This window comes from Callospermophilus lateralis, unplaced genomic scaffold (genome assembly GCF_048772815.1).
Source record: "Callospermophilus lateralis isolate mCalLat2 unplaced genomic scaffold, mCalLat2.hap1 Scaffold_63, whole genome shotgun sequence".
Taxonomy (NCBI): domain Eukaryota; kingdom Metazoa; phylum Chordata; class Mammalia; order Rodentia; family Sciuridae; genus Callospermophilus; species Callospermophilus lateralis.
This window is the reverse complement of record NW_027514713.1, coordinates 5,367,730-5,383,215: the sequence shown is the minus strand read 5'-3', so window position 1 is coordinate 5,383,215 and position 15,486 is coordinate 5,367,730. Positions and strand designations below refer to the sequence as shown.

At 39.2% G+C, this 15,486-nt stretch overlaps 1 protein-coding gene across 1 annotated transcript; it reads left to right on the top strand.

Moving 5' to 3' along the window:
* The first annotated feature begins 3,082 nt into the window (after positions 1–3,082).
* On the top strand, positions 3,083–5,464 carry LOC143389496 (mitogen-activated protein kinase 1-like). The gene is made up of 2 exons (XM_076842519.2): positions 3,083–3,207; positions 4,412–5,464. The coding sequence occupies exons 1-2, from the start codon at positions 3,083–3,085 to the stop codon at positions 5,373–5,375; spliced, it is 1,089 nt and encodes a 362-aa protein (XP_076698634.1). The 3' UTR covers positions 5,376–5,464.
* Positions 5,465–15,486: the final 10,022 nt, after the last annotated feature.

Genomic DNA, 15,486 nt, shown 5'->3' with positions numbered 1-15,486 from the left:
ATTTATTTTTTAAAGACACAGTCTCACTGATTAATTAGGGCCTCGCTAAAGTGCTGAGGCTGGCTATGAACTCACCAACTTTCTGCCTTATCCTCCCAAGTTATAGGCATGTGCCACCACATCCAATTGAGATTTGTTAAATAAAAACTCAAATGAGTCTGAATGCCAAAGTTTGACAATAAAGTATTTTTTGGTTTTTGTTTTTAGTTGTAGATGGACACAATATCTTTATTTTATTTTTATGTGGTGCTGAGGATTGAACTCAGGGCCTTGCACTTGCTAAGCGAGCGATCTACTGCTGAGCCAAAACCCCAGCCCCAATTAAGTGGTTTTGAACCTTGAATTTATATTAAAATCACTTGAGGAGTTTTTAAATGATTCCAGAATCTACCTATGTCCTTTTGAGGGTCTCATTTAATTTTTTGAAAGATTTTGTTAGAGATAAACTTGCAGCCAAGGGGTAAGAAATGCTGCTGTCAATTATAGTGTCCTTAGGAAGGAGAATGGCCAGATGTACACGTTACATCTAAAGCTTGCTGGAGGGGTGAGGAGAGAGAACGAGGGAACATCTATATTCTTAAATTGGTAAAATAGCCTTCTAATATATGAGTTTTAATGGCTGCATAGTACTCCATTCTAAACTATTGAACATGAACTAGGGGCCAGACACTAACTTATTGACAATTCATATTAACACCATCTTCCCAGACAACTGAGATAGAGAGAAGCTTAAGAAGAACCTAGAATTACCTGAATCCGAAACTCAAGTTCTTTTATACACCAGAGCTTTCAACTGGGCTGCCCATCAGAAACACATGGAGAACACTTAAATTACATAGACACCTGAACCCACCTTTGACTAAGGAAATCCAGATCTCTTGGATTGGCATCATATCCGTCTAGTTTTTCCCATTTCCCAGGATTATGGTGCATGGCAAAGATTGGGAATCTCTGTCCCTCAGCATTTTGCATTTCACACTGATAATAAAGGTACTTATTTCTGACTTCCCTTTTCCTTTCTAAGCTACAGCAGAGTCACTTTCCTCTCCTCCCATTTTTTACCAGGTAACCAAAATCACCCAAACAAACCAACCTCTCAGAAGGTCCTGAATGGATTTATCCAGTGCTTGGCAGCACCATAGGCATGGGCACATAATGATAGGCCATCACATCCAGAAAAGCTACAGTGCTTTCTCACTGCAGTGAGAAAGAATGGGGGATGGCTACGTGTTTTCTTCCCAGGAGGCCAGGACAGAGTGTACCTCAGAGCAAAGGGCAATGACACAGCGGGAAGGACATGCATCAGATGATGGTTCTCTTATAAGCCTTTCTTTTCTCTCTCTCTCTCTCTCTCTCTCTCTCTCTCTCTCTCTCTCTCTCTCTCGACAGAAAGCAAGGACATGATCTTCTGTCCCCTTGGAATTAGTGGTAATCTTTGGGAAACAGCTTTCAAATTGCCAGGGTCAGGACGGGGTGCAGGTGGCCACGCACTCTGACCACACTTGTTCTAAAACATTATTGGTGTTTTATGTGCAACCAAGAAAATACACATGTACACATGCATTCAGATTACCCCAACCAGAATAATTCATAAAGCAGAGTGACTAGAAAGTATTAAATAGTTTTTAGAGGTAGATGAAGTTAGTAATATTTCAGTTTAGATATATGATGTTTTGCCAACTAATATATTTCTACATATTTCTTTCTTTTCACCCAAATTCAAGATTCCTTTTCCTATCTGCCAAAGTGCTCCAGAAAAAAATGTTTTGAGCAATGTGTGTGCTATGTGGGCATCAAAGCCTCTGTTTTGTCTCATGTAAAAACAAGAACACTAGTCTATGATCCTGACAGTCATGATATAGGAAGGGTAGAGACTCTGCGATACAGGTGACAATAATTAATTTTATTTCATTCAATTTGATTCATTCATTCAACCACTCATTTAGCATTTATTAGGCACAACATACTATAAATGACATCAAGCATTACTACAAAACAATGGTAAAATAAAACAATGTCTTTGAACTTTAACCAAAGAATATCCAAGTGAGGGGTCCAGGTATCTAAATGTATTATTTCAGGGAGTGATGACGAGACATAAAAACAGAGCTGTCAAGGTCAGGGGTACACCTACCTGGCCAGCTATCCGAGTAGCCTCAGATGGAGACAGTACATGCTACTACCAAATGTGGGTCTTCTAAACTTTGAGAGCATTTCCTTTCATGTCCTCCCCTTTTGAATGTACAAAATTGCACAAGTGGCAATCTGACCATTATTATTTCAGATAGCTAAGCTACATCCTGTTCATGTTGCTTTTTCTATCAAAGATTTACACTTGCTGATACAATTTGGAGATCAAAATATTTCATCACATGGGAGTATCATTTTCACATCAAGGTGATCAAAACATCATTGTAAGATAGTTGTGCAAAATGATGAGTGTTTGGAAGATTTATCTTTTCAACATTTACTACCTGTGGGTAATCTATAAAGTCCTGGCATCTGAAAGAAATAGATGGCAGCTTTCTGACTGTATCAGGTGGCAGACAGTGAGCATTAGCAAGCTGGCAAAGACCCACTTGAGATTAACTCATGAGAGAAAAAGAAATGAGATATTAGCAACCACATGGATTGTTAGTAAATTTTGCTTTTTTCCTTCCTTTGAAAGATCTGGAAACAATTGCATACATTTTCTTTTCTCCTTTAGTTACCCCTAAAATACATCTAAATGCAGAAGTATATTTTGTTCAATCTACTTGTTTACATGACTAATTCATGAATATATATAACATGCCTACTGTGTATACAATGCTTTTTAAACAACTTTGTTGTGGTATAATTCACCGAATACACAATTCACTCATTTAAAATATATAACCCGAGTCAGGCAGGCAGTCGGTCCGAGCGGTCGTAACCTCTCCAGTTCTCTTGAGCATTGCTGTCCTTCTTTCTTCCTGGTCAGCAACAGCGGCTGCACCAGAAGCATCGCAGTTCCTTCGGGAGGCGGGGCAGGGACTGAGCGGCGACAGCGGAGCGTCGAGCCCAGCGCAGCTGAGGCGGCGGCGGCGGCCGGGCAGCCAACATGGCGGCGGCGGCGGCGGCGGCGGCGGGCGCGGGCCCGGAGATGGTCCGCGGGCAGGTGTTCGACGTGGGGCCGCGCTACACCAACCTCTCGAACATCGGCGAGGGCGCCTACGGCATGGTGTGGTGAGTGGCCATGCCCGCCCGCAGCCCCGACCGCGCCGGGACACACCACCGCCTGGGGCTCCAGCGGACGCAGCCGCGGCCTCACCCGCGCTTTGGCCTCCCGCGCCGCGACCCCAACCATAGGCTTCTTGGTCCACGCGACGGGGTTTTAGCGTGGGGTCCCCGGGTGTGATAGACATTTAGGTGTTGTTAAGGGCGTTTCCAGGGCTGCTCTCTCGCGGTTGGGAGGGGCTCAGCGGGTGGAGGTTAGGAGACCCACGTACTTGGTCGCAAGCGCGGACTTTCAAGCCTGGACCCCCAGGAAGGGAACCTCGGCCCCTCTTGTCCCTTAATTGTCTAATATCACAGCCTTCTTTTTGAAGTTCAATTGTAAACCCTGGGATGCCATCAGATGCTCGTCGATGGTGGCAGCGGTGTTCTTGAAAGCCTTTCGCCTAGAGCCTATGTGCAGAATACCGAAATACTATTTTTTCTCCTTCCATCTCTGTTTACCGTGAACAGCTTTCATTAAGTACCTCCAGTGATGCTAATGGTGCTTTTCTGCGCACGCTTTCTAAAAAGCATTAGTGACACCAGTATTGGTTGCGAAATATTTCAACCTTGAAGTCTTTAAGTGGGTTTTAATATTGTGCTGTTTGCGTTTCAGGAAGGATAAGCCAGCATCACTCTCTTAACTTATTAAAAATCTATTTGAGTTGGGCCTAATTGGACTCCCCTCTCCTTACTCTAAGTGAGCTCTGTTAACAGCATAAATGCATCCAGACATTTTAGCTTAATTATGGTAGACTTTTCCTATTAATGTTTGGTTTGGGTTTTTTTGTTGTTGTTGTTATTGTTTTTTGTGCTGAGGATTGATTTTTCTGGTGCTTTGTGCATGCGAGGCAAGCACTGTACCTCTTAATATTTTTAGTGGTCAGTATATAAAGTCTAAATGGTATTCTTATAGAATCACATTCAGGCTGTCTCATCTTGATCCAGATCTCTCTAGAAACGATATTGTTTTTATTATAATGACCTAATTGAAGTGTTTTATGTTGATGAAGACTTGTGGAAGGAGATTCTCTTACACCTAAATCTTGGGTCTCTTTTGTATTAAACTAATTTATTGAATGCATCGTGGCAGGTACTGTGCTACCTCCATTATTTAATTTTATCTGGCTAGGCACCTTGTGGAAGGAAGACAGTGACAATATTCCTCTTTCAGCTCTGCCTATGATAATATCAACAAAGTTCGAGTAGCTATCAAGAAAATCAGTCCTTTTGAGCACCAGACCTACTGCCAGAGAACCCTGAGGGAGATAAAAATCTTACTGCGCTTCAGACATGAGAACATCATTGGCATCAATGATATTATTCGAGCACCAACCATTGAGCAGATGAAAGATGTATATATAGTACAGGACCTCATGGAAACAGATCTTTACAAGCTCTTGAAGACACAACACCTCAGCAACGACCATATCTGCTATTTTCTTTACCAGATCCTCAGAGGATTAAAATATATCCATTCAGCTAATGTTTTGCACCGTGACCTCAAGCCTTCCAATCTGCTGCTCAACACCACTTGTGATCTCAAGATATGCGACTTTGGCTTGGCCCGTGTTGCAGATCCAGATCATGATCACACAGGATTCCTGACAGAGTATGTAGCCACACGTTGGTACAGGGCTCCAGAAATTATGTTGAATTCCAAGGGCTATACCAAGTCCATTGATATTTGGTCTGTGGGCTGCATCCTGGCAGAGATGCTGTCCAACAGGCCCATCTTTCCAGGGAAACATTATCTCGACCAGCTGAACCACATTCTGGGTATTCTTGGATCCCCATCACAGGAAGACCTGAATTGTATAATAAATTTAAAAGCTAGAAACTATTTGCTTTCTCTTCCACACAAAAATAAGGTGCCATGGAACAGGCTGTTCCCCAATGCTGACTCTAAAGCTCTGGATTTACTGGACAAAATGTTGACATTCAACCCCCATAAGAGAATTGAAGTCGAGCAGGCTCTGGCCCATCCATATCTGGAGCAGTATTATGACCCAAGTGATGAGCCCATCGCTGAAGCACCATTCAAGTTTGACATGGAATTGGATGACTTACCTAAGGAAAAGCTCAAAGAACTCATTTTTGAAGAGACTGCTAGATTTCAGCCAGGATATAGATCTTAAATTTGTCAGGACAAGGGATCAGAGGACTGGACGTGCTCAGACATCGATGTTCTTCTTTCCAGTTCTTGACCCCTGGTCCTGTCTCCAGCCTGTCATGGCTTATTCAGTTTGACTCCTTTGAGCTGTTCGGAGGGGTGGTTTCTGGTAGTTGTGGCTTTTATGCTTTCAAAGAATTCCTTCAGTCCAGAGAATTCCTCCTGACCACCCCTGTGTGTGTCACCCACCGGTGACTGGCAGCAGTATGTACTTCCAATGCACGTACTGCTTACCGTTGCTTTAGTCACTAATCGCTTTCTGATTTGAAAGATGCAGTGGTTCCTCCCACTCCTGAATCCTTTCTACATGATGCCCTGCTGACTGACCCATGCAGCCTCACCAGAGCAAGAGTCTTTCCACATTGGCTCTAGTCACTGGCATCTTTATGATAGGGAAGGCTACTACCTAGGGCACTTTAAGTCAGTGACAGCCCCAAATTTGCACTTCATCTGTTGACTATAACTTTCCCCCAGAGCTTATGGAAATACCTTGGATGACATTGCAGCCTACAGCAAGTGCTTCTGTCTCGGGAATCCTTTGGGAGCACTTGTCAGTGTCTTTTCTAATATCATGTTAGTTACTAACATATTTAAGGTATGTGCTATTTGCCCAGCTTTTAGAAAATTCAGTCATTCTAAATAGAAAAGAAGTACTGCACCCAGCAATGTCATTTTGCAGATTTACTGTGGTTACTTATAACAATTATAGAGGTATAACACTTATAAAAATGTATTACATGCAGTACTTACTGTTTGCTAAACCTACATAAAAAGATTTGAAATGGCAGCTGTGCTCAGCATTTGATGAGAGACACAAAAGGTGACAGTACTGTGGAATGTTTCTGGAGAAGTAGTGAGCAGGCTGATCCGCGATGGAATTCCACATACCCGGTGCATATATGCCCTGAACTATTTCAGTAACCACATTCAATGCTGGAGGATTTAGCAGAGAGGAACACTGCAACTTTAATGAGAAAGTGTACAATTCTTTTTCCTTCTATAGCATGTCAGCATCTCAAGTTTATTTTTCAACCTACAATATAACAATTTGTAATAAAGCCTTCATGAGCTCATGACATGAAGCACTGTTCAAGTACTCTTTAAATATTTCTGATACTGCTGAGTTAAGACCATCAGAAGAAGCTGAAGCTAGCATTAAGTCATGTTCAGAGCTCTCCATATTTTCCTGATCTCTTTAAGTATTTGTTCTGCCACTGTGTACTGTGGAGTTGACTCGGTGTTCTGTCCCAGTGCGGTGCCTCCTGACTCCCCCACTGCTCTCTGTGGTGAGAAATTTGCCTTGTTCAATAATTACTGTACCCTCGCATGACTGTTACAGCTTTCTGTGCAGAGATGACTGTCCAAGTGCCACATGCCTATGATTGAAATGAAAAATCTATTGTTACCTCTGAGTTGTGTTCCACGGAAAATGCTATCCAGCAGATCATTTAGGGAAAATAATTCTATTTTTTGCTTTTCGTCTCTCAGCTGTCCTATTTTTCTTTTTTTTCTTTTATTTTTGACAGCAATGGAGAATGGGTTATATAAAGACTGCCTGCTAATATGAACAGCAATGCACTTGTAATTCATGGAAATAAATGTACATCTTTATCTTCACATTCATGTTAAGATTCAGTGTTGATTTCCTCTGGATCAATGTGTCTGAATGGACAGACAGGTTCTGTTTGTGCTCCAAATAGAAGTGCCCATGGGCCTCACTTCCCCACCCTAGGCATTGCCCCACACTTCAGTTTACATGAGGTGGCTTACAAAAGGCCTTTTTCCCTCTGCACTGCAGATAATTCTGACATGTTGCTTTGTTCAAATCTTAAGTCTCAAAAAAGTCTGTCAAACCCTGGGGACAAAAGCCAAACATCTCAGGTTGGAATCTCTGGTTCCCTCAAAAAGGGGCCTGCCTGTATGCCCCAGAGCTGCTACTAGCACAGCCAAGTGCTGGAAAGAGCTGCCTAGTACCACATGGTGCATGCCACCTAGCCAAGTGTGCTGACACACCTCATGTGACTAAAGAAAGATGGCTGACTCATCCTTAGAAATAAGAATCACATCTTGATTCTTGCCCTAAAAATACATAACTAACTTTTCACTTACATACTCAGAGCTGCCATGTCGTGGTCCATGCAGCATTGACAGGATACAGAGATTTGACTGTTATTTGATATATTGATAAATAAGTCAGTTTTCATTTTAAAAAGAGCATTGGCAGTTTTATTACTCATTTCTTTGTACTTTTTTAATGCAATGTTAATATTATTAGTTTAATTTGCAATCTTCTAGGTAGAAAAACTAGCTTTGGCTGTTAATATCTAGGGGCTACAAGCTCTTTGCCATCCTCTTTGTTGGTACTGTGAAATCAGATTGGCATGAAACCACTCACTGCATTCTAGAATTACTGTAACCACAAGTGGTTTACTTTTCATTAATATCATGTAAAATGTAGTTTAACAGGTCAGAGAATTGTTATAACCAAGGTACCTGTGAAACTACAAGTTATTATGTATAACAGACACATCATTTTGGTTTTATATTTCTAAATATGTATAGATTATGTCATCTCAATTCTTATTGGTGATGCTGAATGCCTCCATTATTAGCATGCTCAGATAAGCTTTCTGATGGATGTGTTTTTTGGTGTCTAAAATGTAAGCAAAAAATTCCCATTGAAACATTCCAAGACATTCTGTTTGGTATGAAACAGCCGGCCAACAAGCCTGTGGGATAGATGTGAGAATCAATTATGAAGACTCTGCCCTGACAGTCTTTAGAGCTTACTGAGAAACACAGACCACAATGGAATCTGGGTAAACAAATATCATCATGTTCTGTGTGCAGGTGTGGTATGTTCACACTCATCTCTGCTGTTTTCAGGCAGAGGCAGTGGGTGTGGAGAAAACTGTTAGCTTCAGTAAACTATACATGGCTCACCAGTAATTGTTTCTGAGGAATCATGAAGGTAAACCACCCACATGCCACATAATATTCAGCCCATTCAGAGGAGACTTTGATCTTTATTTGCTTTTATGTTAATATGGTTTTTAATTAACTTTTATATAGTATGGTAACTGTATGTTAATACACACATACATATGCACACGCTTTGGGTCCTTCCATAATACTTTTATATTTGTAAATCAATGTTTTGGAGCAATCCCAAGTTTAAGGGAAATATTTTTGTAAATGTAGTGGTTTTGAAAATCTGAGCAATCCTTTTGCTTACACATTTTTAAAGCATTTGTGCTTTAAAATTGTTATGCTGGTATTGAAACAAGATACTCCTATAGTGCAGATGAGAAGCATGTAAGAGTGGAGTAAGGATGTGGTTTCTCTTACTGTCATCCAACTCGACATGATGGATCAGCAACAACTGGGAATCCTGAGTGAATTCTGAGTGACTTCTCTAGGGTTATACCAGGTTTAGCTTAAGCTTGTTGCCTTTTTGTGCTGTTTATTCATGTAGAGCACTCCAGAAAGTTCTGAAACTGCTTTGTATCTGCTTTGTACTGTTGGTGCCTTCTTGGTATTGTACCCCAAAACTCTGCATAGATTATTTAGTATAATGGTAAGTTAAAAAAAATGTTAAAGGAAGATTTTATTAAGAATCTGAATGTTTATTCATTATATTGCTACAACTTAACATTTATTTGTGGTATTTGTGATTTGGTTAATCTGTATAAAAATTGTAAGTAGAAAGGTTTATATTTCATCTTAATTCTTTTGATGTTGTAAACGTACTTTTTAAAAGATGGATTATTTGAATGTTTATGGTACCTGACTTGTAAAAAAAAAAAAATCTACAAAAAAAAAATCCTTAGAATCATTAAATTGTGTCCCTGTGTTACCAAAATAAAATAAAATATATAACCCAAGAAAAAAGTAATAAAGAATACAACTCAATGGCTTCTAATAAATTCACATTGCTATGTATCAGTCACCACAATCAGCTTTAGAATATTTTCATTACTATGAAAAAAATTCTACACTTCATACCTCCCCTCTTGTCCCCATTTCCTCCAACCCTAATAACCAACTAATCTACTTTCTATCCATAGATTTGCCTATACTGGGCATTTTATAAAAATTTAATCTTTGTGACTGGTTTCTTTCACTGAGCATGTTTTCAGGGTTCAAACATATTATATTGTGTCATTTCTTTTTATTGTCAAATAATATGTCATTGCACATCCTCCTGTTTATCCATTCGTTAATTGGTGGACATTTGGGTTTTTTCCACATTTGGAATCATCAGTAATGCTGCTATGAAGTTTTGTGTACAAGTGTTATGTGGACATCTCTTTTCATTTCTCTTGGATATATAACTAGAAATGGAATTGCTGGATAATGTGGTAATTCTATGTTTAATTATTTGGAAAACAGCCAGACCATTTTCCAAACCAGTTGCACCATTTTACAATCCCACCAGCAATAATATTTGGGTTCCAATTTCTCCACCTCTTCTCCAACACTTGTTATTTCTGTTTTGTGTTTGATCATAACTATTCTACTATGTGTGAAATGGCTTCTCATTGTGGTTTGATTTTCATTTCCCTGATGGCTAGAAGTACTGAGCATCTTTCATGTGCTTATCAGTGTTTTGTATATTTCTTAAAAGAAGTGTTTACTCACATCGTTTGACCATTTTAATTGTATTGTCTTTTTATTATTGAATTACAGAGGTTCTTTCTATATTCTAGATGCAAGTCCTTTATGAGTTATAAATTATATATTATTCGCAAAAATTTTCTCCCATTCTGTGGTTTGTCTTTTCACCTTCAGAACTTAGAAAGTTTGGGAGAAGCAGAGAAAGGTTGAGACACAGGAACATTAGCCATAAAGAAGAATGAAATTATGGCATTTGCTGGTAAACAGATGGAACTGGATACTTTCATGCTAAGTGAAATAAGCCAATCCCCAAAAACCAAAGGTGAATGTTCTCTTGATATGTAGATGCTACACACAATAGGGGTGGGGAGAGAAGAATAGAAGTTCATTGAATTAAACAAAGGGGAATGAAAGGGAAGAAAGTGGGGTGTGAATAGGAAACACAGTAGAATGAATTGAACATAACTTTCCTATGTTCATATATGAATACACAACCAGAATTACTCCACATGATTTACAACCACAAGAATGAGAAGTTATACTCCATGTATGTATAATATGTCAAAATGCATTCTACTCTCATGTATGACTAAAAAGAACAAACACAATTTTTTTTAGAAAGAGAAAGAAAGTTTGAGACACAGTTTATAATTTTTGAAGATTGACCTGACATTCAGATGTGATTTTTGCCTGATTCCCCTATGCTTCTCTTGGTAATAGTATCCCATTTTTCTTTGAGTTGACCACCCCTTATCCAATCTCAGTCTCTGTAATTTAGGTAGAGCTGACCCTCTACTCTAAGCTCTGGAATGGACACAGGAAGCATTATTGGCCAATTAGAAACCTTATGTTAGATCAAGAGAAAAATCACACCAGTTACATGAGCAAAAAGAATTCAATATAAACAAACATTAGTTAGATGTAAACTGTTTAGTGAATAACCAAAGAGCTTTAAAAAAAAGCATCAAGAATTCTGGAGGTAGCAACTGCTGGAAGAAGGTTCTCTCCTTAGGTCAAGGGGAAAAGGGGAGGGGCTAGAATTATTAAAATTGAGATATTTGGATAAGGAGGCCTGTGGAGCTGAAACCTCTGAGAAAACAGGCTCTCATCCATGCTCATGTCCTCCGTCTCAGAGGAAGGTCCCACAGACCAGATACCAGAGAAATCTCACAAGAATGGGCTCCAACCAGCTCGTGGTTTGTCTGGATCTCTAATGGGGAGGTGGGTTGAGACAATAAATCTAGTTCTGCAAGTGTTACAAACTGGATTTGGGGGACACTTTGGTAAGAAAGGGCTGCTGACCGAATGAAGAGGTGACACTCACTAGAGCCACAAGTAGCAGAATCACCAGGAAGGAGCAAGCCTTTCTTCCTCTACCCTCCTTCCAGGTCCTGACTCTAGAACCCCTTATTGACAGAAGCTCACGAGGAGTAGCTGCCACCAGAGGTTTGTGATTTACAAAGCTGCAGTTCCAGCAGCACAAGGCAGAGTGTAGAAAGGTAAGTTTGTCATCATGGAAAACAGTATGAAGCTTCCTCAAAAAACTGGAAATAGAACTACTATATGATGCAGCTGTCCCTACTAGTGAGTATGTAACCAAAGGAAATGAAATCAGTTTGTTGAAGAGACAACTGTACTCCCATGTTCACTATAGCAATATTTACAATATCTAAAAAATGGAAGCAACCTAACAGTCCAATAACTAATGAATGGATAAAGAAAATGTGGTACACATGCACATGGAATATTCTTCTGACATTAAAAAAAGTGTAATTATGCTATTTGTAGCAACATGGATGAATCTAAAGGAAATTGTGTTGGCTTCTAGATATAAGTCAGACACAGAAAGACAACTACTGCCATGTTCTCACTTATATATAGAAGCCAAAAGGTTGATCTCAAAGAAGTAGATAATAGAACAGTGGTTACCAGAGTCTAGGAAGGGTGTGAGGAGAAAGGGACAGGGAAAGGATGGTCAATGGCACAAGGGTGCAGTTAGATAGAAGGAATTATTTCTGATGTTTGTAGTTGGTTACAAAATGTAATAGTGAGAGGAGCTTCTTCTACTTCTACTCCTTAATTTCTGAACCTATATATCTTATAGGAGAGAAATACTATCTGTGTGTGTTGGTCAGCTTTCTGTTGTTGTGATAAAAAACTTGAGAAAAACAACTGAAATGAGGAAAGGTTTATTTTGGCTCATAGTTTCAAAGGCTTCTGTCTTTGGTCATTTGACTCCACTGTTTCTGAACCTGTGGTGAGGGAGAACAGCATGGTGAGTAGGGTGTAGCAGAGCAACATGGCAGCCAGGAGACAGAAGGGAGAGCAGGGAAATAAACCCCATAAAGGCGCATTCCCAGTGATCTACCTCTTCCAACTTGACTCCACTCCTTAAAGTTTCCACCAGTCCCACCATTGCCACTAGCGGGGGACCAAGTCAGCAATACATGAAGCTTAAGGGGACGTTCCAAATCCAATCCATAACGATTGGTCTCTGATTCAAAGCTTATATTCATCTTGCAGAATGAACCTCTATACTTTCAGAGCACCATCTCCAAATTGGCACTGTAAATGACGTATACATAGCAGAGGTGGGTGCCCTCTGACTTTTCATAAGGTTTATCTCCCATCTGCAGTTTGTTTATAAAGCTTGATTAAACATTTCTCATTTGCTACTTCCAGTGCAACACTTGCTACTCCCTGCTCACCCAATTCAATTTGTGCAATGTCATCAATGAAGTGGGCCAGTGTGATATTCTGCAAAATGTCAAGGTGTTCAAAATTTCTGAAGACTGTATTATGGCTGAGCTAGTAAGCTGCCATACACATGGAGCAAGACCAAAGGCATACTATTGATCCTGTCAAGGAAAGTTCTTTTGGTGGTCCTTGCAAATTGGTAGAGGGAGATGTAGCATTTCCCATACCAGGTTGATTTGTTCTACCAAAGGTATTACACTTGGAAAAACTACCAATAAACCACCTCTAATTAATGTTGAAATAATCCAGTCCTATTTTAAGGTCCATCTGCTTTCTGCCCAGGCCCAATAGGTGAAGACATAATAGGAATCAACACTTCCGCCTCATTCAAGTATGTGATAACCATAGTAATACTGGCAATTACTCCATTATGTCTATCTTTTGTCACTATCTGGCAGGAAGGAGAAATCAACAGTTCCCACTTAACTTTCTCTACCCTAATGACCCTTGATCCATAAATGAGAGAGAGCCAATATGGGAACATAACCAGCTGTTAACTAGTATATATTCTGGAACTGGGGGAAAACACGGGATGAGCTCACTGAGCCTATTAGATTGAAACTTGACCTATAATGCAGTTGATTTGTCACTTGATCATCATAACTGCCCTCCCCCACCCACACACACACTTGAATAGGAGACCAGTTAATTGAGTCAAAGTAACAAACTTAAATGTGGACTAGTGGTATTTTGGGAATCTAGTTAGCAATGGCAGGGGTAGAGGGATAGTAAGTAAGCATTATTTAAATTTTGGGAGGTGGGTAATCATTTCATGACATTCTAATGGAAGGCTTCCATGATCCTCTAATTAGGGAATATTTGGATGGAAATGTTTAAGAAATAAAGATCTAAGTAAGATCACATACTAAGAACTTGGGAACGAATTGAGATGCATTGTGGTTAGTCAGGACTTTCATAGTATTTAATTGGTGTAAGCAATCCTTTTTCTTTTTTCCTTTACATCTAAACTAAGAATTCTTTTTTTTAAAGAGGGAGAGAGAGAGAGAGAGAGAGAGAGAGAGACAATTTTAATATTTATTTTTTAGTTTTTGGCGGACACAACATCTTTGTTTGTATGTGGTGCTGAGGATCGAACCTGGGCCGCACGCATGCCAGGCGAGCGCGCTACCGCTTGAGCCACATCCCCAGCCCAAACTAAGAATTCTTAATGGAAATTATGCTACAATAAAATGTTTCAAACTATTCTTTCTACTTGCACACGAAAAACTATTAAGCTTGTCAAATCACAACCACCTTGCTTTACCTAGATGCAAACATAAAATACAAGCTCCTAATTCTGCTCAAATAAAGAGAAAGAGAATAATTTTGCCTTTCAAACTTCAGTTTTTCTGTGGGAATAAGAGGCCAAAAGGCTGTAAAAATGTTGGGAATCTGAACAAATCCTGTTTAAACATAACTGCAAATTATTTTGTATCATTCATAAGAGATAATGGTCTTCAGAAACATTATTTATTAGGTTGGTAAAGTTTCAATGTTCCAAAGTGTTATGCCCAATAAAGTTAGCAACTACTCTTTAAAGCAAAGGTTCTCAACATTTTTACCCAAAACTACAAGATGGGTTATAATCTCATATGCATAGTACCAGGGCTCCCTTCACCAAATTTTAGAGAGAAAGTCATGATTCGGATTTTAGTGGAGGTAGCAAAAGGGTAGCATTCACTAACGAACTATAGTACAAGGACATGAGATACCTTAAAGGTAATTTTACCAGAAAACTATGTATGTAATTAATCAGTTTCAAAGTACTAATGATTTTAATATTTTAATAACTACTACATAAACATGTTTTCCCAGCTCTTCAGTTCTAGTTCAGACTATTAATAGATGATCAATGCTGAATGAATATAGATAATTTTGTTAGAATGAATGCCTAAAACATATGTGTTTTAGCATATTGAAATGGACACTCCCAAAGTATCCTTGACCTCAACTGAAAATAACATTTCTGTAGGAATTACAATTCTCACATAATAAGAAATGTCAGTTTAGCTATTAATAAGTTATTCATGATGTACTTTGTACCTCATCATGATGCTCTGAAGGTAGATTAAGAACCATTGCTCTAAGGTGACATCAAGGCCAAGTCAGGAGCTGTTGATCAGATTTCACTTTTCCAATAATTTTATGCATTCAATCTTACAATGCAAAAACATTTGAATCTTTGTACACTTTGAACAATACAATCTTAGAATGCTATTTTGGGATTCTTGCTGTAGAAGTTAACATTTACATCTAAAAGAAAATTAACAACCCACAGGACAAATGGAACTCAAAGAAGGTAAAGGGACCTTTTCCCCCTAGCAATTTATAAATAATTGAGAGGTTCTTAAGGAAATGTGAATGAAATTATCTTCAACCAGAAATCCTATACTTTGCTAGATTATCAGTGCAACAAAGATGACAGAGACATACTGCCAATCAAACACTGGGCTGGGGATATAGCTCAGCAGGTAGAGCACTCACCTAGTATGTGGACAGCTCTGGGTTCAATCCCCAACACTGCAAATTAAAAAAAAATCAAAATATTTATTTCCTACATACTATGTGAGCCTTTAGGGTAAAAATATGGATGAATAAAACAAAGAATGTAGGCAAAGAATATGACAAAATCCTCTGGATAAAGGCAAAGAATACTTGAGTGACAAGAAAATGCTCAAGAGAATACTTTGCACATTGGTACC